The 21,056-nt window shown below is 49.1% G+C and overlaps 8 protein-coding genes across 8 annotated transcripts; 5 read left to right on the forward strand and 3 right to left on the reverse strand.

Moving 5' to 3' along the window:
* The first annotated feature begins 212 nt into the window (after positions 1–212).
* Positions 213–2,058, forward strand: BDV17DRAFT_162914 (putative chromate ion transporter). The gene is made up of 4 exons (XM_073754694.1): positions 213–538; positions 587–708; positions 774–1,339; positions 1,398–2,058. The coding sequence occupies exons 1-4, from the start codon at positions 299–301 to the stop codon at positions 2,030–2,032; spliced, it is 1,563 nt and encodes a 520-aa protein (XP_073612780.1). The 5' UTR covers positions 213–298; the 3' UTR covers positions 2,033–2,058.
* An 806-nt stretch (positions 2,059–2,864) lies between these two features.
* BDV17DRAFT_293926 (Deuterolysin metalloprotease family-domain-containing protein) lies at positions 2,865–3,395 on the reverse strand (the record flags this gene model as incomplete). The annotated part of the gene is made up of 1 exon (XM_073762723.1): positions 2,865–3,395. One exon carries the CDS (start codon positions 3,393–3,395, stop codon positions 2,865–2,867), a length of 531 nt encoding a protein of 176 aa, XP_073612781.1.
* Positions 3,396–4,173: 778 nt separating this feature from the next.
* BDV17DRAFT_293927 (uncharacterized protein) lies at positions 4,174–5,078 on the forward strand (the record flags this gene model as incomplete). Its single annotated transcript, XM_073762724.1, has 2 exons — positions 4,174–4,538; positions 4,775–5,078. 2 exons carry the CDS (start codon positions 4,174–4,176, stop codon positions 5,076–5,078), a joined length of 669 nt encoding a protein of 222 aa, XP_073612782.1.
* Positions 5,079–5,270: 192 nt separating this feature from the next.
* BDV17DRAFT_162920 (uncharacterized protein) lies at positions 5,271–6,317 on the reverse strand. Its single transcript, XM_073754695.1, has one exon. It carries the CDS (start codon positions 6,144–6,146, stop codon positions 5,568–5,570), a length of 579 nt encoding a protein of 192 aa, XP_073612783.1. The 5' UTR covers positions 6,147–6,317; the 3' UTR covers positions 5,271–5,567.
* A 642-nt stretch (positions 6,318–6,959) lies between these two features.
* On the forward strand, positions 6,960–8,133 carry BDV17DRAFT_270528 (NPP1 family protein). The gene has a single exon (XM_073758697.1). The coding sequence runs from the start codon at positions 7,102–7,104 to the stop codon at positions 8,095–8,097; it is 996 nt and encodes a 331-aa protein (XP_073612784.1). The 5' UTR covers positions 6,960–7,101; the 3' UTR covers positions 8,098–8,133.
* A 3,545-nt stretch (positions 8,134–11,678) lies between these two features.
* On the forward strand, positions 11,679–13,480 carry BDV17DRAFT_299884 (nucleic acid/nucleotide deaminase domain-containing protein; the record flags this gene model as incomplete). The annotated part of the gene is made up of 2 exons (XM_073763970.1): positions 11,679–12,159; positions 12,220–13,480. 2 exons carry the CDS (start codon positions 11,679–11,681, stop codon positions 13,185–13,187), a joined length of 1,449 nt encoding a protein of 482 aa, XP_073612785.1. The 3' UTR covers positions 13,188–13,480.
* On the reverse strand, positions 13,266–15,275 carry BDV17DRAFT_270529 (nucleic acid/nucleotide deaminase domain-containing protein). Its single transcript, XM_073758698.1, has 2 exons — positions 14,632–15,275; positions 13,266–14,561 (listed from the first exon to the last, which is right to left on the reverse strand). The coding sequence occupies exons 1-2, from the start codon at positions 15,125–15,127 to the stop codon at positions 13,531–13,533; spliced, it is 1,527 nt and encodes a 508-aa protein (XP_073612786.1). The 5' UTR covers positions 15,128–15,275; the 3' UTR covers positions 13,266–13,530.
* Positions 15,276–15,988: 713 nt separating this feature from the next.
* Positions 15,989–20,399, forward strand: BDV17DRAFT_283567 (uncharacterized protein; the record flags this gene model as incomplete). Its single annotated transcript, XM_073760380.1, has 8 exons — positions 15,989–16,108; positions 16,157–16,185; positions 16,235–16,283; positions 16,334–16,586; positions 16,650–16,791; positions 16,892–17,887; positions 17,933–18,001; positions 18,041–20,399. 8 exons carry the CDS (start codon positions 15,989–15,991, stop codon positions 20,397–20,399), a joined length of 4,017 nt encoding a protein of 1,338 aa, XP_073612787.1.
* Between the last annotated feature and the right edge of the window lie 657 nt (positions 20,400–21,056).

Consider the following 21,056-nt stretch of genomic DNA (forward strand, 5'->3'; position numbering starts at 1 on the left):
ATTATATTTCAGGAGTCTACTAACCCGAAAAGGAGCCCGAAGGAGCCCGAATATTCAAATGTAACAAATTAGACCTCAGCAGTGACATCTACAATGCCAAGATTCAAGCTGAAAGCCGACCCTTGGCAACCATGTGAACAGTGACCGACTTCGTATTGGATAAACGTAAGATTTGATTCCAACCTTAAATTCAGCTATTCAACAGTTTATAATCTTGATTCAACCTGAATGATTGTTCACTCCCTGCATCCTCTGAGAATCTGTGACGCTCGCCGGTTTGCTCATAGACGGATCTAAAATGCTCCTCCTGACTCGGTCGCGACTCGTCTCGTCCCTACGAGCACTAAATCGAACATGGCGCAGTCATGCGGGAGCAACCAACCCTGCACGCGCGGAAGAGCCCCTATTCGGTCGTCTGAGCGAGGTCGTTCGGCATACCTGGTATCTGGGATTCACGTCGTTCGGGGGACCGCCTGTTCATTTCCAGATCTTTCACGCGCGGTTTGTCGAGAAAGAAAAGTGGGTTGATGAGCAGACGGTAGGTACTATTGATCTGAATCGTATAGTGAGAGACTAATGGGTGTAGTACCAAGAACTCTTCGCCATATGTCAGGGTCTTCCAGGACCGGGGTCAACGAAGATGTTGTTTTGCTTGGCTTTGCTCCACGCGGGGTTTATCCCAGCCTTGCTCGCATTTTTCCTCTGGTTGTATGTATATACTTCTAATGCAGCTCTTGTGATCCATGATAATGTACTTATTATTAATCCGCTAGTCTCCCCGGCGCAATCGGCATGTATGCACTCTCGCTCGGCGTGCAACGGATTGATGAAACACTTCCTGCTCCAGTCTACGCTCTTCTCTCCGGCCTAAACGCCTCAACTGTAGGCATTATTGCTCTTGCTGCTGTCCAGCTAGCTGAAAAGGCGGTCCGTGACAAGATTTCCCGAATCCTGGTAATCTTTGGCGCATGTGGTGGTCTGTGTTATAGCGCGCTTTGGTATTTCCCTGTTCTTATGGTTGCCGGCGGTGTTGCTACTGCACTGTGGGATGGGTTGGTGTATCAGCAGATTCTGAGGGTGAAGAGTGCGTGGAGGAATAGAAATCGGCAGCCTGAGCCGGAGGGTGATGCTCCTGATTCCGCGGGCCTGGGGGATACAGCTGCGAGGAATTCAGCTCGGGAGCCGGGGATGGAGATGCTGCGGATGAGAAAACCGGATGCAGGGGCTTTGCCGCAACACCCAGCTAATACCCAGGCTTCAGAAGGAAGGGAAGGGCCCCTGTCACAAGACCATGTGATTCGTATCCGTGCTGGGATTATAATTTTCATTTTCTTCTTCGGTATGTCCCATTGAAGATCTGGAATGACGCTGTACGTGAGCTAATCCAGAACCCGCAGCCTCCTTTATCGCCATACTTGTCTCAAGAGCAAAAGTTTCACCACCCCCTTTGGCCCTCGATCTCTTCGCAAACATGTACCTCGCCGGCACTGTGATATTTGGCGGGGGCCCAGTTGTCATCCCCTTGCTCCGTTCCTACGTTGTAGACCCAGGCTGGGTCTCCAGTCGAGACTTCCTAATTGGCCTTGCTATAATCCAGGCCTTCCCCGGCCCAAACTTTAATTTTGCTGTTTTTCTCGGTGCACTCGCCCTCCAGACCACATCCTACCCGACAATTTTCGGTGCATTCCTTGGTGGGTTGGGGATCTTCTTCCCTGGAATTGCCCTTGCTATCGCGGTTCAGTCCTTCTGGCGTGTTCTACGGAAGCAGAAGTATGTTATTGATTTTCTCCGCGGTGTGAATGCATCAGCCGTAGGGTTAGTCTTTACGGCTGTATACCGGCTTTGGGAAATAGGGTATTTGAGCCCGGGGGAACGTGATGGGCAAAGTCTGGCGAAGGAGCCCTGGTGGGTTGTTGTCGCCGCTGTTACTTATGCTGAGAGTGCGTGGTTCAAGGTTCCGCCTGCGGCTGCGATTTTGCTAGGTGCTGTGCTTGGGTTGTGTTGGTATGGAGTCGTTGCTCCTGCCTGGTAACGGAGTGCAGATGTTGTGGATATACGCGAAGACTACTCAAGAGCTGGGTACCACGAAACTTCAAGACTCTAATATCTTCCTAATAATTAGTTTCAGACCACCTAGACCCAGGAGATATAACCCGATGGTAATAGTTCTTGCTTCTAAGAAACGGTAGTTTGTCTCCCTCCAGTAAAAGAAGTCGAAGTAGCCTTCGCACTGGACTTGCTGTTGTCGCTGCTCTCCGCGTTACCTTTCAAGCTTCTGCCACAAATGGGTGACGACGTCATGGCGGTTCTCTTGCGTAACTTGAGATCAGGCAAATTACAGCTCGCACAAACTTTCAACCTGTGCAGTATTGTATTATTCAGTCTCGAAATAAGACTCATAATGCACTAGATTAAGATGGTATTCGTGTGCCTTGGCGTATTAGGGTTCAGGAACAGGTCCGCATGTCTTAGGATGGGAAGGAGAAGCCGCATGCCACTGTACGCTACAGTATCAGGCAACCTACAACATAATAGGCCGGGACTTTTAGTGCTCACGTAACGCGAAGTCGCTGTCAATCTATACCTCGGGTTAGCCGAGACAGTCGCTGGGGTATGTCCGCCCGTCGGTTTGTCAAGCCTGAGAGTGTTCAAGGTTGGCTCAATGATCCCCACGAAGAACAGGTCCTTGGCTCTTTCGTCGCATTCGCATTTACATAGCTGCTGTGGTTTGTAGAAATACCCTGCTAGGCACAGGTTTTATGTTGATACAGGATTTTAGGTAATTTTAGCTTTAATCTTAACTTGAATAAGGTGGAAGAATATAATAAGGCTAATAGAGTTGATATTTATAGCTACTCCACTTGTTACTTGCTATAAGCTTTGTAAGACAGAAGTTTGCCTATTACTATGAAAACGGACCCGGCAATCCTTGATATAAGTGTTAGTATTCCGAGGCGAGTATCGGAGGTTGCGCGACAGGCTATCACGGGACTCTCCCAGCATTGTTTGAAGCCGGTAGAAGGGTGAATCAGGACGCCATGGCGGCGTCTTTCATGAAGCGCAATACTGCCCTGATCAAGGTAGGAGCACGAATTCGACGCCGGAGGAGAATCATAGTAGAGTTGACAGTTGACAACATTATTCTCGCCGCCGATCTTCATCGCCCCGATATTACCGCTACAGTCGTCTTGGGCACGGGGCCTGTAGTAGTACGCCATACTGCCCGTAGTCGTTGCTTTGTATGCAATGGCCTTGAGACGCGAAGCGGCTTGGTCCAGGACGTACTGCTTAGTCGAGAAGAAGAATTTCTGAAAGTTGACGCTGGGACCGGCACAGGCGGCGGCGGCACCGGCAGTGGCCATTTTCGTGGCGCGGTCGACGGTGCTGTGCACCATGGTATTATAGGATTGGTTTGAGCAGATGACTGCGCTACGGGCGGACAGGTGCTTGATATCTACTGGCGCGGTAAAGGTGAATGTGTTTGATTTGTAGCCGGCAGTATAGAATCCCTTCGTGTTGTCTAGCGTAGTGTATTCAATTGATCCGGTCGCGATGGCTGTGTGCTCCTCACGTGGAGAGACGGTATAAATAGTGGTAAGATCGAAGACAGACTCGATAGCCTGGTTCGGCGAGAGATGGATAAAGGCCACGTCGGTCAGGTGCGAGCGCACATATTACACCTCGACTCCAACAAAGACCACCTCGGAGCCTGTATTTCCTCGTTTGTATTCTCCTGTCTATATCCATTTGGTAGAATGTGTGGAGGATGTATATGGATTAGTAGCTTGGGTTGACCAGAGGCTGTATGAATGGGGACGGATGGGAGAGGCGAGGACAGGGAAACTCGTGGGAAGCACGCACCCTGTTCCTGTTGCGATGTCTGCGTTGCGTGCGTTTGCCGGGACGGGAATATCGGGATGCAGGAGGTAGCCGCAGGTGAGGGTTGCCCAGTAGTGCTGAAGGTTTAATCTATAGTCAAGGTAGTGGTGAGATCTTGGTGTATCCCTAGGGGACTAAGTGTCAGGGGCAGCAGTACTCCGTACCTAGCACTGGCATGCTGATTTGTGCCGACGAGGTATTCCTTTGTCGATTCGGGCATGACGCTAATGGGATACGATGGGATCTTCGTCAATGAAACGTCCGGGGAAAGTATCCGGATCTGGGGGACGGCCCATGGACGAATCCACCACTGATATCCGCATAAATCCAGAAACCACAATCCAGCACTGGCAATTCAGACAATCGGACTTGCTCAAGCTCGTCGCGCAGAGCCACCACGTTATCAACTCGAAGGACTGGTGGGCGTACATGGGGATCAAGAATGACCATACGCCGATCAACCCGGCGACGTATCCGCAATTCTTCAATGAGAGTCGGATCCTGCATTTTGCCGAGGTGTCCGGGTGGCAGTGGAGTCCAGATGATTTTATTCATGCTAATACAAGTCAGCAGCTCCGGCCCGAGGGGCCGTTACTTAAGGGCGCTGTGATGGCGGCGTGGAATGACAATGGACCAGATGCTTCGACCAAGTTGGAGATGTATTATGCCATGTGAAGGGGGATTGCGCTTGTTGGTGCGCGCGCGTGGAGTGGGAGTTGGGGCCGGAAGTTAACCCTGAGACTCTGGCGTCGAGTATCGATTTCTTCTCGCCTCTAGCGCCAGCTTCTTGACCGCGGTATTGTGCCTGATGCCGGAAGTGAAGATAGCGACGTTCTCTTCTCCTGGACTCGTCCCGCCTGCTCACCCGCCAACAACCACATCAACCTCGGCAAAGGGAGCAAGGGGATAACTACACCCTCACTCTGAAAGCCACAGGACCTTTTACCCTCTCAAGCAGCGACAACACGCTCTCCCTCACTGAAGCGGGCGAGCTGATTTTCAACGAAGACGGGTACATCTACCCGCTCCGCTCCGTCACGGCGGAAGACGCCCTGGAGCTAGATCCTGGTCACCCGGGCCGTATCTTGGTGAATACAACATCGACCCACGAGCTCGTCCGTGTTCATGCTGAGGGTGAGAGGCCTGTGAGTATTGTGGTTGCAACGGATGTCGAGCACGGAGCAGTAGTGTGGATTTAATGGGGAGTTGACGGGGAGGTTCGAGGTTTTTGTGTATGGAGGGAGGAAGGAACTTGCAGTTTATTTGGAGCCAGATGGCGTTTGTCGCGCCATTGGGAGAGGCTTTGGGAACCGGGTTATTAGAGTTGAAGGTTGAAAGAGTGGCGAGGTTTTCGGGGTGATGCTCTAAAACGTGAGTAGTTATAGCAAGATTGATAAAGAGGCAAACGAATACATACATGCTTGCTAGAGGCATTGTTTATCGTGAGGCATACTCCCGAGAATCATATAAGACAACATGATGAATTCACACGAAGCTCCAAGTCCCATTTATTTGGATGAAAAGCGAGTAGCAACATTAGACGCACCAAATGTTTGAACTACAAATGCCCACCATTGCATGCCATGACAAAATATAAATCGAGCGGGTACATGCAACGCTTCAACACCTTCCTTGTTCCACGAATCACAACACACATCAAATCCCCCCTGCTCAACAACACCAACACATTAATTATTCAACACATCACAAATCGCACCCCCGGAAGGCGGACTCGGATTCACCGGCGCAGGCCCCGGGTTCGGCGCCGGAGCCGGCTTAACATGCGGCGTGGGCGTGCCCCGATGATTGCACACATACGCACTCGAGCACCACTTGCCATCATCAAGCTTATAAACCTTATCCTGATGATAACTATAGCACTTGAGCGGCAAATTCATTTCGTACATATGCCACGCGTCGCCCGCAGCAATGGGGTCCTTGATGTTCGGATTAATGTGCACGGTAAACACGTCGCCGTTGGGCATGCGTGCGGACACGCCGCCCTTTTGGCCCCAGGGATATGAGCCGGACCAGGGGACGTTGACCATCATTGTTGGTTTGTTGGTGTCGGCGCCGTTGCCCGTCCAGACGTCGCCGGGGTAGTAGATCATTTCGCGGGAGGTGGAGCCGCCGTTGACGCCGAGGCCGATTCCGCAGTCGGCGAGGACGAGGTTTTCGTTGGGGGTTTTTTGGGATGTCGCAAGGTGGAGGAGGGAGAGTAGACTCGTGAGGAGGAGGACAATGTTGCTTTGTTTGAGTGTCGCCATTTTGGAGGTTCGCTTGAGGAGCAGGCAGGCAGTGTTGATGGACGAGCAAGAGCAATTGCTATTAGAACGGGCGAGGGTTCTTCTTTAACATTCATCGGGCAACCGGCGCTGAGACTGCGACAAGTTATAGGCCTGCGTGATATAGAATGGATGATGGGGCTTTGGGAAGTCTGTCGACCCAGCTGACGTGCGGGTACTGTGACCCTAGATAGTATTATGGAGCAGAAAACCCTGCATGCGCCCGGAGTGCATTTCAGCTCTCGGGGTTCTCCGGCATTCTCTTCAGCACTATCAGCTGTTTTCTCCCCCAAGTATTCACCGCATCGTATACTGCAGTGCTTGTCTGCTGCAAGGTCATGCCATGACTGCTTGGACAGTAGTGGCGCTGACTGCGAATTGCGAAGTGCACAAGCGGAATCGCCGATGCGGAGGATGACGTGGGGGTCCGAGAAGCATCTAGGGCTGAAAATCTTTCCGGGGAAATTGCAGCTGAACACACATGGCCAGTTCTCGACCAGTTCTAGACCCTTACTGGTAGGACCCTGAACGGGCAAAGAAAAGCCAATCTAGGATTACCTCTACTGATCTAAGCACCTCGTGCATAAAGGGCAAAATAGCTGACGACGTGTCAGGGCTTTCAGGCCAGCCACGTAGCTAGGGCTGAACATCCCTGCCAAGCAAACGGCGGCCTTAGTGGGGATCGCCAGTACTAGAAGAGTAACGGGGCGCTATAATATGCATAATGACGTCCTGTCATATATGTATCCACGGCAGGGATGTTGCAGTGTCACTTGACTTATTAGCCAAGTGTTTGTGGCATCGCACAATACGACAGGCGCTCTGACCCTCGTGCATTGAGGATACGCCCTGCGATTCAGGTGAGGCTTCGCCTCTTTCGAAGCGCGTTGGAAAATTAATCGCATTCAGCTGGCTACGACAAGCATGGCGTCTCTGAATGAAGGACAGCAATTGGAATGATATATCAAGCGGTTGGGAGCGCTTCAGAAACCCACGATTCTACAAGTTTAGCTTGCAGACCCAACTCCCAACCTCAGCGCTCGCAATGCTGTCCCTCAACCTTCCCAAACTAGCCCTGTTCATCCCGCTCCTAGGAACCTGCCTAGCAGAGCTCCTCACCCCGTTCCCAGACACGGCCAGCGACCTCGCCATCAAGTTCCAACCCGTCCTCGACTTCGACACGGACAGCTGCTACCAGACCGCGGCCATCGGCAAAGACTACAAGGTCAACTCTGGTATCGATCCACCCCTCGCTCCACCCCGTCCTCCAGGTCCAGGGCCAATTATTCGAGCCGCCACCGACGACGAGCAAGTCGTCTTCGCTGCCAACGCCAGCGGCAGTGACAGCGAGATTGGGATCCGCTCGGGCGGTCCCTACGCACCCTTTGGATGCCGCGACAAGGCCCGACTAGACCACAGCCAGACGTACGTCCGTGAGCGCTGCAACCACGGCTGGTGCGCGTATCTGTACGGGTACTACTTTGAAGTCGACACTGGGTTTTTAAACGCACACAAGCACGACTGGGAGCACGTCATCGTGTGGACGCTCAACGACCAAGTGTTTTTCGTCTCGTGGTCCGCGCACGGCGACTACACGACGCACTACTCGTCCACGATCCGGTTCGAAGGCTCGCACCCGAAGATCGTGTACCACCTCGGTTCGTCGGGTACGCACTCGCTGCGCAAGGCCGAGGCCAAGGACGATGAGATTGAGAACGATACCGGGCGGTGGTTTCGGGCGCCGCTTGTTTCGCTAGAGAAGATGCCCTGCGAGTTTAACCGGAAGCTGCTGAATAATGATTGGGGCAGTGCGCATAGTGATTTGAATAGGCTTGGGGAGAAGCTGGATAAGTGGATGCCGTGGGATGCGAGGAATAATGAGCATTTTAACCCGTGGGAGCCCAAGGTGCCTTCGTGGGCTGTGAGGGGGTGAATTGGGGATGGACGATAGCTATCAGTTCGTATTGTGGACGGCGGTCAGATTGGGCTATGGGCTTTTTTTTTTTTTTTTTTTTTTTTTTTTTTTTTTTTTTTTCAATTCATAAAAATGCACAGGTGATAAACAAAGCTGGTTCTAAAAAAAAAACTTGTCCAGTACGGATGGTATTTTGAATAGCTCAATAATCAACTCGCACTAGGCTCTTGGCAGTGGGGCTGGAAAACAATTGTCTTGTGTTTGAAGGTCAGACAGATTTCGAGACACACTGTAAGGCGAGTGGACATATCATAAGCTATTTGGCTTCATCCACCTGCGCGGCCCGGCGGGCGGTTTCTTAGACTCATCATAGACTCTGCGTGACATACTTTCAAAACTATACCTAGAAGGTCCATGGAATCTGAATTCGTGCTTACTATATACCTTTACTAGGCTTATTGTTACTAACTGGCTTCTTAATCTCGAATATCTACATATTTATTTCATGGATGTGGAATAAGGGTCAATGATTCAAGTCCAATTCACCAAATTCATCTTAATGGAAGCCTACAAGGAACGCTTTTTTGGATGGGTCTCGAACAATCGAAATTGGCATTGCTAGGATGCTACCCACTAGCAGTAAACAATAGGGACACCTTTCTCCTCAGGATTTCCCGGCTCTTCAGGTTCTCTCAGCGAAGTGGAGGTTGCTATAGGTGCATCATGAAGCGGGCAAAATCCTTCGATCTCTGTTCTTCCTCTGGTCTAAGCGTCCATTTATTCGAGGAATCAATTGATCTTGGCTGGTAGGGATGCGACCTCATCCATCTAGACCACTTTTCAAGGACAGAAATTGCTTCTGAAGGGGAAATTTGGAACCACTCTTTGTGCGCCTTAAGGCAGCCATTGCAATAGATTCGGACCATATGGCGCTTCAACTCCACATGACATAGCTTCTCCACACGGGCGGCATTTGGAACGGCCACACTCACATTGGAAGCAATTGGGTATATAGGCTTTGAAAGTCTGTTGCAATCGAATGACCATTTGTCCAGGCGTTCCTTGATTGAGCGAGTGGTGTACCCAATTTTGACAAACCCCTTGTTCCCATCAACCTCATATGCGTATAGGAAGCCTGCTGCTCGGTCCGCCTTCTGTAACGGGCGGATGACCTGTTCCCGCCACATTCTCTGGGTACAGAAAGTGATCGTACGTAGGGTCCTGAAAGGAGTTGTATCGTATAACTCTGGCCAGTACTCAGCAGGGGGGACCGATCTCAAATTCCGTGGTACTGGCGTACTTCGGTTGCACAAACTGGAATCAACGATATCTGGGTTTGACACCCTCGTAGATGCTAAATTAGCTTGAGCTAAGTCTGGGGTCAGATGGCCTTTATCGTCCGTCATCAATGAGGGCTCCGAGCCTTCCACATCGCGAATTTTTGTAATCAAGGACATCCAAATTTTCACCTGCTTGGAACTCTGGCTCTTGTGAACATGACAATACATGTTTTCTGAAAGGACCTGTAGAAAATATTCAAGTACCACATTGTCCGAGTATATCTCCGGTTTCGCAATCTCCTGTATAGTTTTGGAACAATTCTGGACTTTCCGCCCACCCATTTCGTAACGACAAGCCTCGTTGTCCGAATTCGTCCCAACGCAACGAACAGATACCTCGCGAAAAAGTTTCGAGATCCTAACATCAACTGCAGCATCTGGTCCGATACCGTTGCCTTCTAGTGATAAGGCTGCTTTCCACTCGTCAACTCGATGACCTAAGTAAGGGTCACGGCGGTAGTTATGGCAATGCACCGTTTCTGCCAGGAGAAGCAGCTCTTTCTCGTGATTTTCTGACGACCGTGGCAAAGACACTAATTTTTGCAACTTTGTGGAGGCTTTGATTTGATTTCCAGCTCCTACTGGCATGTTGCAAGTTTTACCGGCTGTTTTCGTTCGAGATCCGCACCTCCAGCTATCAAGACCCAACAGACCTTAAGTCACTTTTGCCATCTAATAGCTTCTTGTTGTCTAGTAGACGCTTGCCCGCTGCTGGTTGCTTGCTCTGGACGCCAACTTCCTGTGAATTGGGCGGGGGGCTGGAGGGAGGAGTGGGAAGCTCGGGATAATTAGTACAGAGTGGCCGCTTTTCATCTTGAGAGTTTCTCCTCCCCAGTAGAGTGGTTCGCTTTGTAGGTGCTAACGAATCTGGAGAACCCAAAAATCTCAAATCTGCTGTGGAGGACATGGTATAGGGTGTATACTTTGCTCAGGAGGAAGATGTGGTAGGTACAAAGCTTCGATTGTGCGATTAAGGAGCCTTGACTACAGAGACCACCAGTGTATTTGTATTTGCTGCGTCTTTTTTCTTCTTCCTTACGTTGTTGCGGATTGCAGCGGGGTGAGCGCATGGAGGATCAATATCCTTGCGCAAAAGCCAAGAAGCAGTCATAACGCCAACACGACGAAGAAAGAGCAACAAAAAACTAAGAACGAGCGTGCAGCTGTGTACTCATGCAAGTACCCAACATGTGGGTATATTGTGACCTTCTTGATTGGATTACGGTTACGCGAGGCTGCCTCAGCCGCCACGAAAACAGAGTGACTCAGGTCAGGTTAGCATCCGGAGAGCCCACCCATATTGGACATGCGTACATAGGCTGTTATCTGTTGTCAGCTAGGACTGTGCGTTGTGGAGCTTGTGTGATGGGGTTCTTGAGCCGCTTAGTGGGGCAAGACAGTCATCGGGGAAGTGCGTCTCAGGTCAATTGTTCGCGTTATCAACAGCCACCAGAGAACCACACTGGAGACCATGCTCGGGACCCAGAGAGAATTCAATCAGGCCCTACTCCTTCAGTCCTCTCTTTCTATTTGTCGCTGAAGGTAGAACGGTCTTATGGTTTGAAGAATGCCATAGTAGTTGGCGGTCCTTCGATAAATTTATTTTTCGTTTCCTACTTATGATAGGACACCACCACTTGACCGAGCAGCTTTTCCCCCCATCGGTAGACCGTACGTATACGTGGCACGTCACCTTGCTAAGTGCTCGATGCAGCCGCTGTCGTAAGGAGCCTCTTCGGTTAGATCGTGCCTTTTATTGGAGAAGATTGAACATCGATAAGAAAATCTGGAAAGGTGCAGCAAAATGGGTTGGTTTGCACTCAGCCTTTTGCGTCATAATCGAGCTTTGGGGTAATAATTTTAGGCACCAACACATGAGGGAATTTCCAAAATTTGAGGAAGAATGATATCAAGGCTTCCATACGTGCTGAAAAGCACATTTCAAAATTACAGCTGTCCGTAATCTCTACGATCATTTCCAAGTGCTTTACAGCTACAGTCCATATTCATTGGGCTGGCCAAGCGAAACATTCGATGGAGATCATAGTATCGAACAGCCAAAAGACTCTTGCTGTACCGAAATACGGAAATATGGAGCCTCCCCATGGACGAACTTGTCATTATAGCAAGTCTAGGATAGAGGCCGCTCTCGTAGAAAGAAGACAGCACCTGCACCATCAACACGTCTCATTGATTCTATTGTATCTGCCTCGACCCATGAAAAGAATAACGCATTCGATGCCTACCCGGAAGAAAGTGATGGAACATGACCCTGGTGATGTCGAAGCGTTCTACGAAATCATTTGCTTTTCCCGCTCTCTGAATATTGTGAGGGGTAACCGAATCAAGCCAGTGTTTTCTGCGGAAAATGATGGCGTTGACCTTGCGAAGTGCCGGCGAGATTTTATGGACGCGATCGCATATTTTTGCGCATACAATGGCAGTCCGGATTATGTCACTGCCGTGGCTTTAGGTAAAAGCGAGACAAAAGTTATCCTTTGGATTGCAAGCAACGCCAAAGTCTCCGGAAAGGTCATTGAGTTCTTGGAGAGTGATGTGCTCAACGTGGTTCAGGGGCTGGCACATGCAGTTACGCAAGGATCGTTGCCTCCGAGCAAAGAAGAGAGGGTTACCGGCCTCCTCAATAGAGTGTTGCAGTTTACCAGCCAGAAAACCTTCAAGTACTACCGCAACGCTGTCAATACATGGAAATGTATTTGCGAATCGTGGAATACTGAAGGTACAGTCCTCGAAATCATGTTTTTTCTTCTCTTTTCATTCTAATGTTCAATCGGTTCAGAGATCTCAGAACCAGATCTCGCTATATTCCATGGATGGTTTAAGAGGACATTTCACAAAGATGGAGCCATGCTAGAGAAATGCGACATGCCTGAGCTTGCATGTCTTTGTTATGCTCAACGAAAGAAAAAGACATTTGATATCCTGGGGCACTTTTCGAGCCGAAGCAACGAATATAGTCTTGACTATGAGCGACTACACAAGCTGCTCTACAAGTTGAGCAAGCATATTATGCTATTTGTCAAAATGATACAGGCCACCTGCTCTCTGCGCCAAGTCTTCCAGCGAGGCTTTGTTGTGCAGCCGATTCCAGCATCTACTCCAAAGCCTATACCCCTTCCGGAGCCGACTAACCGGGCTGTGGAAAAGATCGTGACTCGCATTTTCCCCGAAGAAGATGAGAGGAGCCAGTTTTACCATTACCTCGACCTATTCTATAACCTGAATATGGAGAGAATAATGGAGTCTCTGCGGGAGTGGGAGAAGGACAAAATCCGAGTCCATGCAGAGATTCTATTGATCGACTACTTGGACAAAACTGACGGAAACTTCCTTGATAACAACGATAAGTACGTTGGGTGTAGCAAACCGGCATGCTACCTTTGCTATCAATATATTTGCCAACACCCGGGTAATTATACACTCCCCCCGACCCACCAAAAGGTATACCATGCTTGGGCTCTCCCAATTGTACAAGCCAATGATCGCAATTGCTCTGCTAAGTATGAGCAACACAATCGTTTTCTGGGCCGAGTCGCGGAGACTCTTCGATCCGAACTTCGAAACGAAATGCGTCGGCAGTTAGCTCCGAGAAAATTCCACCCGGACTCAACAGCAGGAGCAAGCTCAGTTTTCGATGGTAGTAGAGCGAGATTAAGACCAACGGGGCTCGAGGACTCGATCCTTGCTCTAATCCGAAAGATAAGCGAAGGTTGGCTTTGTCAATACATTCCTTTGGAAGACAACTAACGCAATCATTTTCGACAGAGAAGAGTTCTAGTTGCGATGCTGACCTTGATGATGGCGGTGTTATGCTCTAGTGTTGATGTTGGAAGATCGCTGGATATGCTGCTGCAACGCTCTTCGGTAGAGCGTCGCGGTATTCTAAGGGTCTGGTTGCGGTTGTCTTCTTAATGTCCCACTGTTTACAGATAGTTCGTTCTGTGTTAATTGTAACAAGCGATGCCTTGTGCGAAATTTACTCCAAAACAGCTCCTATAGGCGTGCCATAAAATCCAAGCGTAGCTGACCTGTGTTTCGTGAAGCCTCAAAGGACCTTATAGCTTGCAAAATCAGGTGTAAAGTCTTAAAGCTAATACCCACGTCTGCCCTTGAATATCACAATGTCCTCCGCATCTTCATCACTGGCCCTGTCCGCGTCAGGAGCTTTATAATTAGTATCCGACTCTTGGGTAGCCTGCTTGATGGGGGCGGTCGGGGAGGTAGGCGTTAACTTTGGACTGGATGGTGGTGAGCCGTAGGTGAAAGTATCATCATCAACAGGTAACGTCCATTCAGTCTCTGAGGCTGAACAATGAAACTGCCGTCTCCATTCTTTATTTACTTTCTCCTCCAGCTCTGTTCGGATCGTATTGGTCAACTGCCGGAGAATGGATTTCTGATTCTCGGCGCGAGCCATGGATTTGCATTCGTCGCGCCCGATATCTGGTAATCGCCAATTCAGACAAATTTTGGAGCTGGCAGATATCCTGGAATACCTTGCAGGATGGTACGAGATGAATAGATGGCATAAATAACAGCTTGGCTTCGTACAACCGATATACTTGTCGTTTTCATCGAGAAAACCACCGTCGGAAAGTCCATCGAAATAATTTATAAGAATTAGTTCGGGGTGAACTTCGGTGACGACTGTCTGTGAATAATGCGCTAAAGTCTTGGTTAAACCTGGAGGGGCAGTCTGTTGAAGCTTCTGGAGAAATTCATCCTTTTTCGACGAGTCCGAGAACATTCGATTCGCTATGCCATCCATTGACAGTTTTCTTGAGAGAAGAGGAACTGGCAGACCCTTCGATGTCGGTAGGCTTTCTACCACAAGATCATTTGCAAGATCTTGATGCAGAGAGACGGCAGACTCAAAAAGCTTGAACATCATCTCGATAGTCCGACTTAGATTCGTAAGTTCCTTATAGAACTTCTCAAAATGGGTGACGTGCTCATTTCCCTGAAATGCGAACTTCCTCAGAAGTTCCAACTGCTCGGACTGTCGAGCATCAAAGCATTCTCTTGCCAGGACCCTCATGTGTTCTCGAGTTAAAGGTGCACCGTTATTGTAGAACTTATTCTGAAACCAAGCTTTGAATCGGAGACAATCTCTGTCCGCCTCTATACCACCGTCAGCACTTCTGATATGGCTAAGAGTGAGGCAGACCATCAATCCCTGTTTCCTACATGCCATTTAGTCCGGTTGTTATATCTGCCAAGCAAATCGGAGCGATATCATGCAATATTTTCAAGTAATGGGCGAAGGTCTTCTCTTTAGCGTAATCGAGCGCCATGTCAGACAGTTCGAGGACAATGCGATCTTTCAGTTCACCCCTTATATCATTTGGCTTTACGATGTGCGACAATGCGCGTAGGAGGCCGTTTAGAAACGGGACAACGATCTTCTCGGTTTCTCCAGTGCCCGCGACCCGAACGATAAGCAAGTCTGGCTGCCGTTCGAGAGCAAGAGCAATCTCACACTCCTTACTATAGGCACCGATGAATGCAACTGAATCGACGAAATCTCGGCGTCGCTGCATGATGCTGATGCCGCGAGCGCTGGCCGAGAAAATGGAGCGCGGCTTCGTTTGATCTCTCAGAGTTAATTCGTACAGGATTCCAAGCGGCTCGTAGAACCGACGAAGTTCTTTTGGCTTGTGGACAGCATACTGGGTCGTGGGCGCCATGTTTTCTTTTCTTTTTGTTTTTCCTTCTCTCTCACAGCAAGGGTCTAGACAATTCACGGTAATTTCAATGTAAAACTCACAACTCGAAAGGCAACAGGAGAATACAGATGGTTGAATGAGGCTCTTATTAATCTTGCAGCTGATTCACCTCGAAAGAAACGTTCCACAAAGGAGCTTGAAAGATGATGGCTTGAAATTGCCCCTGGAACAGCCCACTATCCCAGCCTCTTCCCCTCATTCTCGCATTTTGCCCAATAGCATACTCTCGACCTACACCATCATTGAGGTACTCGGCGATCGTTGGTCAATCCTAGCGTACTTCGAGGGAGGGGATAATCTTGTGCTAGAGATGCAGCTGCATTGCTGCCTGATCTGTGGTTGAAACATCAAAGCGCATAAATTGCGCAAGCTCTCAAGACATTGCCAATGCTCAGCTAGACTTGAGATTATTTCATTGGGGCAAAAGTTGAGGCTCTCCTGCCAACCTGCGATCCTTTCGTCCATGTGAGCTGTGCGGCTTCTGGTTAGCGTCAAACCTCCTTGGACAAACCCCGGGCGAGTCCAATAACCTAGGGATTTCACTCATCGTGTGGTTCGACTATGACGAGTCTTTGGCTTTCGCCTAGCACGCTACGCGATCTCACGCACCTCTTTGGCCTACTAAATCAGCCTGGCCTCTGTAGGTTGAAGGGAGTGGTGTGTTCATATTCTATTGGGTGAGGATCGTGGATTTGGCCACAGGCAAGAAGCCATGGGATTGTTGACCCCATATTAAGTGCTTTGGTCGACCAAGGAGAATTGATCTTCAAGGCTTCATGGCCATACTTACTCAAGAGCTTGAGAGACAGTGTCGGTACCAGAATGTCATCGCTGAATAACAAAAAAGCCGGCTGCGGCGTCGGGACTAAATTGCAAGCTCAGGCTAGAGCCTATCAAATAGAAATGTTCAACCTGAGTCGCAAACAAAACACTATTGTTGCTGTAAGTATTGAGCTCATTGGACGCGGTATAGTGCTAACCTCTTAGAAGATGGGAACAGGGACAGGAAAAACACAAATGTTGAATATATTCAAAATATGGAATGTCACTAACTAACAGCTGTGATAGCGCTCTGCTACGGATAGCCGAAGAAATAAGATGTGAGAGTTCAAACAAAGTTAGTTTTCTACCAGTCTAAGTGTGAATTTCCTAACTAACAAGTAATAGTTGATCTGGTTCCTCTGTCCGACAGTTGCGTTGTGTCAGCAACACCTAGCTTCCATTAAGATGCACATTCCTCCCATGTGCTGTCGCTCTTTCACAGGCAATGATAATATCGACCACTGGAAGACTAAGGAAATATGGGATGCCGCCTTGTCAAGTGTTCGCGTGGCAGTTTCCACGTACCAGGTCCTATTCGACGCACTCTCTCATGGATTTGTAAGAATGGACAGTTTATCCCTCCTAATTTTTGATGAAGGTAAGTTGAAAAGATACACAGATAACTTATATTGACTTTCTTTATGCTAATTGATTCACAAAGCACATAACTGCACCAAAAAAAGTGCAGCGAATAGGATCATGGAACGTTTCTACTTCCCGCAAAAGAAAAGAGTTCCAGCTAATATACCCAAGATATTGGGTCTTTCTGCATCTCCTGTGATATCCAAACCATCAACATTGAAGTAGGTTTAACCAGACTCCAATCCTTGATGTTATTAACATTTGTTACTGCACTCCCCTGTTTGCCTTGTACGACAACTGCTAATTCTTGATCCGTTGAAGAATGATCGAACAAAGCCTAGATAGCATATGCAAGTCACCAACTCATCATTATAGCGAGTTATTAGAGTTCGCGAATCTACCTTTGTCCATCATCGAGAGGTATTCGGGTGACATCAGTCAAACAGAACCGGACTTGTTGATCGGCTTGCAGAAATTGGTACAACTCTCGCTTGATAATGGTATGGGCGAAAGCGAGATGAAACCTCTTCGCGAGTTCATAAATGCTTCGAAAACGGTTGATGCCCAGCTTGGGGGCTGGGCGACAGCAAGATATATGACGGCATCGATCAAAGACTTCAAGAAACGCTCGCGAGCCAACGCAGAAATGCAATTGTCTTTCACCCACAGGACAGACTTTGTGATGGGCATACTCCGTCAGCTGGGTACTCTGGAAGAAGAAAGTTCGCTGACGGAGAAAAACCAGATGTCCCCGAAGTGTCTGTGTCTCCTTCGTACGTTGATTCGGGTTTACAGCACCAAATTCCGTGGCATAGTTTTCGCCAAAGAGAGATCTACTGTGTTTGCTCTAAAGGATGTCATTGAGCATCATGCACAAGCTGCGACCCTATTTCGTTGTGGGGCGTTTGTCGGATTGTCCAATGTTTGGGGATGTTCAAGAATTGGTGATCTCCATTCTGCTCGTGATCAAGCTGAGACATTGCAGAAATTCCGCCTGGGATACCTGAATCTTATTATCACAACCGACGCCCTGGAGGAGGGAATTGATGTTCCTTCTTGTAATGCTGTTGTGAATTTTGACAAACCTGCGAATCTGAAGTCCTTCATCCAGCGGCGAGGCCGTGCTCGACAAAAAGACTCGGTGTTCATAAACATTGTTGGAGATGCAGAAAGCGAGAGCAGCCTGAGCCAATTCCGAAAGGCTGAACAAGAGCTCATTGAAATTTACCAGGACGAGGGGAGAAGACAGGAGGCTTTGGAAAGGAGCAACGAAAAGCATAATGGTAGCTATCTGTCATTTGAGGTTGAGAGAACAGGGTAGGTATCCCTCAAACCTACAGATCAGAGAGGCTGACGGTTTAGCGCCCAAATAACGATGCATGAATCGGTTGCCTATTTATACAGGTTTTGTGCCAGTCTTCCAGTTCAGCCGTACGTGAGCAACCGGCCAGGCTTTATTTACCGATGTAGTAGCAGTGGTTTGATCCAAGCTGTTGCCCAATTACCCAAATCTCTCGACCCTTCTCTTCACATTGTCAGTGGCTCCAAATTGTGGTCAAGCAAGCGTTTGGCGAAGGCGGATGCCGCCCTCCAGGCATATATTGCACTGTTTAATGCGCAGCTTGTCAATGATCATCTCATTCCTAGCCAGCCAGAAGATATACTGGGTCAGACATTGGCGTCTAAATCACACTGCAGTGTCCTGGCTCAGTATAGCCCTTGGGCTGATGCTGCACGACTATGGGCTGAAAAATCAGCCCTGTTTTCGCACCAAGTGAGAATCTCACGTCCAGGTAAGAGTGACACTAGGCTTGTTATGGTCACTCCAATACGTATACCATTCGAAACTCACATTCCATTATTCGTCTCGCCTTGCTTAACATACACGGCAACAATTTCCGCTGGAAAGTCGAATTCTTGGCAGAACATTTTAATTGGTCGTCAGGTCACACGCCTCATTTTGGGGTCTGTTTTTCGCAATCGTCTGCCTTTCAACCAGGATGATTTCGTCAACCTGTTTGTTCCGGATGTGGACGATACAGAGTTGGAGCCTTTCCTCTCCGGTAATACCGGAACTAGGACATTGTCAAAGGCACTAGAAGACGGGGTCGCACTTCATTCTCTCGGTTTGCTGAGAGACACGCAAAACCCATGTCTTGCGCGCGTGATCAAGATACCACCCACCCCCAGGGATGCAGAAAGACTCATGGCATCAACATCATTGGACTGGGACACATATCCTCTTCCTTGGCGTCTCAATTTTCTCCGTGCATTTCACGTTGAAGAACAGACGTCAGTTGATATCAGGAGAAATCCGAATTCGCCCAACCGCAGGGAGCCTTTGAAGTCTAGAAATTTCGAGGTCGACAGACTTCCCTTCCAGTACGCCGAGGCAGCTCTCTTCCTGCCAAGCATTACTCATGAGATTGAGGTCTACCTCGTGGCTGAGCATTTACGTCAGCAGTTTCTCAATGGGGTATCCTTCCAGAGAATAGACCTACTCATCACAGCGATAAGACCGTCATGCACGGAAAATAGAAACCAATTTGAGTCGATGGCTTTCTTTGGAGATACAATCATCCGGTTCATTCTATCAAAACAGCTATTCCTCCATCACCCTCTTTGGCATGAAGGCTTACTCTCGAAACTCAGAGATGCCATACTATCTGATTCGGGGCTCGCGAAAGCCGCAGTCTCTAGCGGACTCGCGAAATTTCTAGTGACTACAAAGTTCAACGGCAAAAAATGGAAGCCGGCTTTCATTTCGAACTTCTCTACTGAAAGATCGGCTCAGAGAGAAATTGGTGCCGCAAGCTTGGCGGATATGATCAAAGCCGTGATTGGCGCCGCACATATCTCTAATGGACTAGACGACGCTTCGAAGTGTGCAGCAGCAATCATTCCTAGATTCAAGGGCTGGCATGATTCGTCTCTACATGATGGCGACTATATGGAGACACGCCCGCTGGACATGAGCTTCTCTAGGGAGTGGGATGTTATGGAATCTCTGCTGGGTTATAGCTTTGGTGATAAGAGCCTTCTTGTGGAGGCGATTACACATCCGTCCTATATTGGCCCCTCCCAAACGGCATCCTTCGGAAGGCTTTCTTTCATTGGGAACAGTGTTCTGGACATGATTGTCGTGAACTACTTGCAACGTCAACATGGCTATATGAAAACTGATAGAATGCAGTCCCTGAAAGCGGCAGTCACAAACAACAGGATCTTAGCCTTTTTCTGCTTGGATTTTGAGATTGAGCTTCAACAAAAAGACGTTATCACGAATGACGCTGCCAACATACGCACCACGGTCAAGCGACATTCGTTGACTATGCGGAACTTCCTCCAATTTCATGGTCAGGAGCTGGCTCATCAACTATCCGAGTCAATCTCTTCGATAGATCTCTGCAGGATACGGAAAGCCTTGCAAACAAGCCAAAGGTATCCTTGGGCAGACCTATCAGGCTTTCCACCGTGCTCCCCATTGTCGGATGTGGCTCAGAGCATCTTCGGGGCGATATATGTGGACTCGCATGCGAGCATACACGATTGCGAGCGTTTAGCGCAGAGAATGGGCATTCTGCCCGCTTTGCATGGTTTTATCGAGCGAAACGTGGTCACTGACCATCCGAGAAAAATCCTTTGCGCCCTCCGTCCGAAGAGTAAAATCACCTACCATATCCTCAAAGATCATGAAGAAGCATATCGATGCCGCGTCTCAATGGACGGCTCCGACGTGGTGACCGTTGAAGGTTCAAAAAGCAGAGCAGCAACAGTCGTCTATGCGGCGTACGTGGCTGCATGCCATTTATCGAAGCTGGAGTCCTAGAGAGGAGGCTTGATCGTGATGAAGGTCATCTGGTGGTAAGATAGTCGTTTATTTTGCAATTTATTTAGCCAAAGAACCCGAGACACTAACATGCTAACATAGCGATCCGTATCTGCCGTAGGCGTGCAATTACTGGACCAAAGGCGAGGTTTATCAATGCGAGACTCGCCTTCGTGAGCACAAACAACTCTCGTGCAAATTCCTCCCGTTTCACCGGCTTCCACGCAACATCCACGGTTCGAAAATCGCGGCCACCACGTGCACGAGAGCGCTAATGCGCAGGCTGGCAATCATGGTAGGTAGGCCATGCGTGACTCCATCCGCGCTCCTCCAGCTGGTTCACCTTTTCCCTCCCCCATCATCACAAAACTAACCAAACACACTTTTCTCTCCCAGACACCTCCCACCGCAGCCCAACAGCCGGATGATTCAACCCGGAGCGGTGGCTCTCCACATCCACACCCCCAACAGAACGCTATACCACGGGCCTGCACCATCTGAGCTTCGGCGCCGGCTCACGGCGTGCTCGAGTCAGTTCATTGCGCAGCGTCTATTGTACGTTTCGCTTCTGCGCTCGTTATCCAGTTACAAGACTGTATCTAGTAAAGACTACCCATAAAATACGGACTATGTCGAGTATAATGAGGTTAAGAGCGC

This window comes from Aspergillus undulatus (assembly GCF_047715775.1).
Source record: "Aspergillus undulatus strain CBS 261.88 unplaced genomic scaffold BDV17scaffold_47, whole genome shotgun sequence".
Taxonomy (NCBI): Eukaryota; Fungi; Ascomycota; class Eurotiomycetes; order Eurotiales; family Aspergillaceae; genus Aspergillus; species Aspergillus undulatus.